At 39.0% G+C, this 2,624-nt stretch overlaps 2 gene segments (V, D, J or C); both read right to left on the reverse strand.

Moving 5' to 3' along the window:
- Positions 1–1,051: 1,051 nt before the first annotated feature.
- On the reverse strand, positions 1,052–1,512 carry LOC121940313. The segment is given in 2 exon segments: positions 1,052–1,359; positions 1,444–1,512. Coding segments are annotated over 2 exon segments (348 nt in total).
- A 598-nt stretch (positions 1,513–2,110) lies between these two features.
- On the reverse strand, positions 2,111–2,569 carry LOC121940314. The segment is given in 2 exon segments: positions 2,111–2,421; positions 2,508–2,569. Coding segments are annotated over 2 exon segments (360 nt in total).
- Positions 2,570–2,624: the final 55 nt, after the last annotated feature.

The raw sequence follows: 2,624 nt of genomic DNA on the forward strand, positions 1-2,624 counted from the left end.
CTGTCCTCTGTCCTCCTCTCTGCAGTCAGATAAGTAGAGGTGGAAGATATCTGAGTTTTGCATTGACTCCTCCTTCTTGATTAAATTCAATTGAATCCTATCTTTCCTCAAAACTTCTTTTTTTCCCATGGCTTTCACCCAACTGACAGAGCTTTGTGTTGTGTTTTAAGGTCTCTTTATCTCTTAAAATGTATATTTAAATTACATATTTTCACTCAGTGGCTACTGGATGGGCTGGGTCAGACAGGCTCCTGGAAAAGGACTGGAGTGGATCGCTGCTGAAACCACTAGTGGCAGCAAATACTACTCTCAGTCAGTTCAAGGCCGGTTCACTACCTCCAGAGACAACAACAGACAGCAACTGTATCTGCAGATGAACAGTCTGAAGACTAGGCAGATTATTTGGCCAATGCAACATGAAAGTAATGGAATATTGGTAATATTTAATGAATAGTTATTAATGAAAGTTAGCATCTTATTAAATTGGTTCCAGATTATGTCGTCATCATGCTTGGTTTGAGATCGATTTGTTGTCAAAGATGACATTTTGTCTCACAATATTAAGAACAGAAGTCCATACATTTCTTCCGAGGGAAACTCTGACATCCAACATGTTTTCAGTTGTGTCTGTGTTTCTGCTTGAATCTTTGACTGTTTGGGGGGTTTCTTGTTTATAATTCTTAAGCATCGGATTATTAGACTAAACATTGATTCTTTTTAAACAGCTAAATTACAGGGTAGTAGTACAATGTTTGAAGACAGTTCAGCTAAAATTCTTTCATGACAGGAAGTTGAATATTGAACATTTAAGTATAATTCAGTTTCTATTGTTGTAATGCATACATTGTGTATCAGTAATTGTATCTTTCAAGTATTTAAATTGATCAAAGCAACTGCTGCTTAATTCATCTGAAAGCTTGTTTCTCTCTTTACTGTATCAGTGAGCTGGTGTTAAAATCATTAGTGGTCTGAGGGCTCCTCCTCTGGTGGCTTCATGTTACAAGTGTTCAGGCACTGAGAGGTTTTTGTTCAGGTCTACTGATGGTTTGTGTTACTGTGACTCTCTGGCACAGTAATACACAGCAGAGTCTTCAGGCTGCAGATTCTGTCCGTTTAGAGTCACTGTCTTGCTGGAAGAGTCTAAGCTGATACTGAACTTGTTCTTCAGTGAATCTTTGTAGTATGTTGTGTATCCATCAGCTGCCATTCCAATCCACTCCAGTCCTTTCCCTGCAGGCTGTCTGATCCAGTGTGTGTAGTAGCTGCTTAGAGAATAAGAGACCTGACAGGTGATGGTCAGACGTTGACCTGGCTGCACAGTCACAGAGGCTGGCTGTGTCAGCTGTTCACACTTCACACCTGTTGAAATGAAAAAAATAAACAAATTTAAGGCTATACTACAAAACAAGAACTGCAAACTCTAACAGATTCAGAGACACTCACATCCAGCTGCCAACAGCAGCAGCAGAGCTGCAGAGAACATGGTTTTTGTTGAAACTGACGTGCTGTGAACTCCACCGATGGCCTGATGTGATGTTTTTATAGCTGAGTAATGAGGAAGATCACTGAGTTTGCATAGAAGCAAACATATGAAGCATCAATGTTGGTCTGACTGCAGCCAAAAGAAGAGTCTGTTCAGTGTTAGAATATCTGCAGAGTGAAAACAAGTTACCTCACTTTACATTTGATATTTAAATTTTAATTATACACACTATTGTAATATTTTTAAAATATCCAGCCACATACAGAAATGAAGTAGCTGTAACTGTATTTATTCATTCAGTATTGTTTGTGTAGGGTTTTATTTTTACATAATTATGAAATTAAATTATTAAACTTAAATTTCACCAAACAGATTGTTTTGCTGTGTTAGGCCTTTTTGATAGTAAAAGTGATTTCCATGTGTATTCATGTGCCTCCAGGAATGTGTATAATGTGGGGAAAAATAATTAACTCTTATTTTATTATAAAACAAGTAGTGAAAAGTTTAATATTGGGAAAAATAAATCATATCTGTATTTTAAAAAAGAGAGAACTACATGCTTTGGCTCTATTGGGCCAGAAACAAAGAGTAATGTTGGATTTTGTACAGCTGCTCAACTAACTCAGGTCACTGTGTCTCTCGAGCACAATAATAAACAGCAGAATCTTCAGTCTTCAGACTGTTCATCTGCAGATACAGCTGCTCTCTGCTGTTGTCTCTGGAGATGGTGAACCGGCCTTGAACTGACTGAGAGTAGTATTTGCTGCCACTATTGGTTTCAGCAGCGATCCACTCCAGTCCTTTTCCAGGAGCCTGTCTGACCCAGGCCATCCAGTAGCCACTGAGTGAAAATCCAGAGACTGTACAGGTCAGTTTATGAGATTCTCCAGGCCTTTTATTTGCTGGTTCAGACTGAGTCAGAGTCTGACCATCAACACCTGTCAAAATATAACAGAACATAACGTGAATTTAGTCAGTGCACAAATGAAAAGTCGGTCAGACTAAGAGCAGTGAAAATCTTCACCTGCCCAGCAGATAGTTAACAGCAGCAGTCCTGTCCTATAGTCCATCATGTTAAACTGTGTCCACTGTCCTCTGTCCTCCTCTCTGCAGTCAGATAAGTAGAGGTGGAAGATATCTG

This window comes from Plectropomus leopardus, unplaced genomic scaffold, assembly GCF_008729295.1.
Source record: "Plectropomus leopardus isolate mb unplaced genomic scaffold, YSFRI_Pleo_2.0 unplaced_scaffold8330, whole genome shotgun sequence".
Classification (NCBI taxonomy): Eukaryota; Metazoa; Chordata; class Actinopteri; order Perciformes; family Serranidae; genus Plectropomus; species Plectropomus leopardus.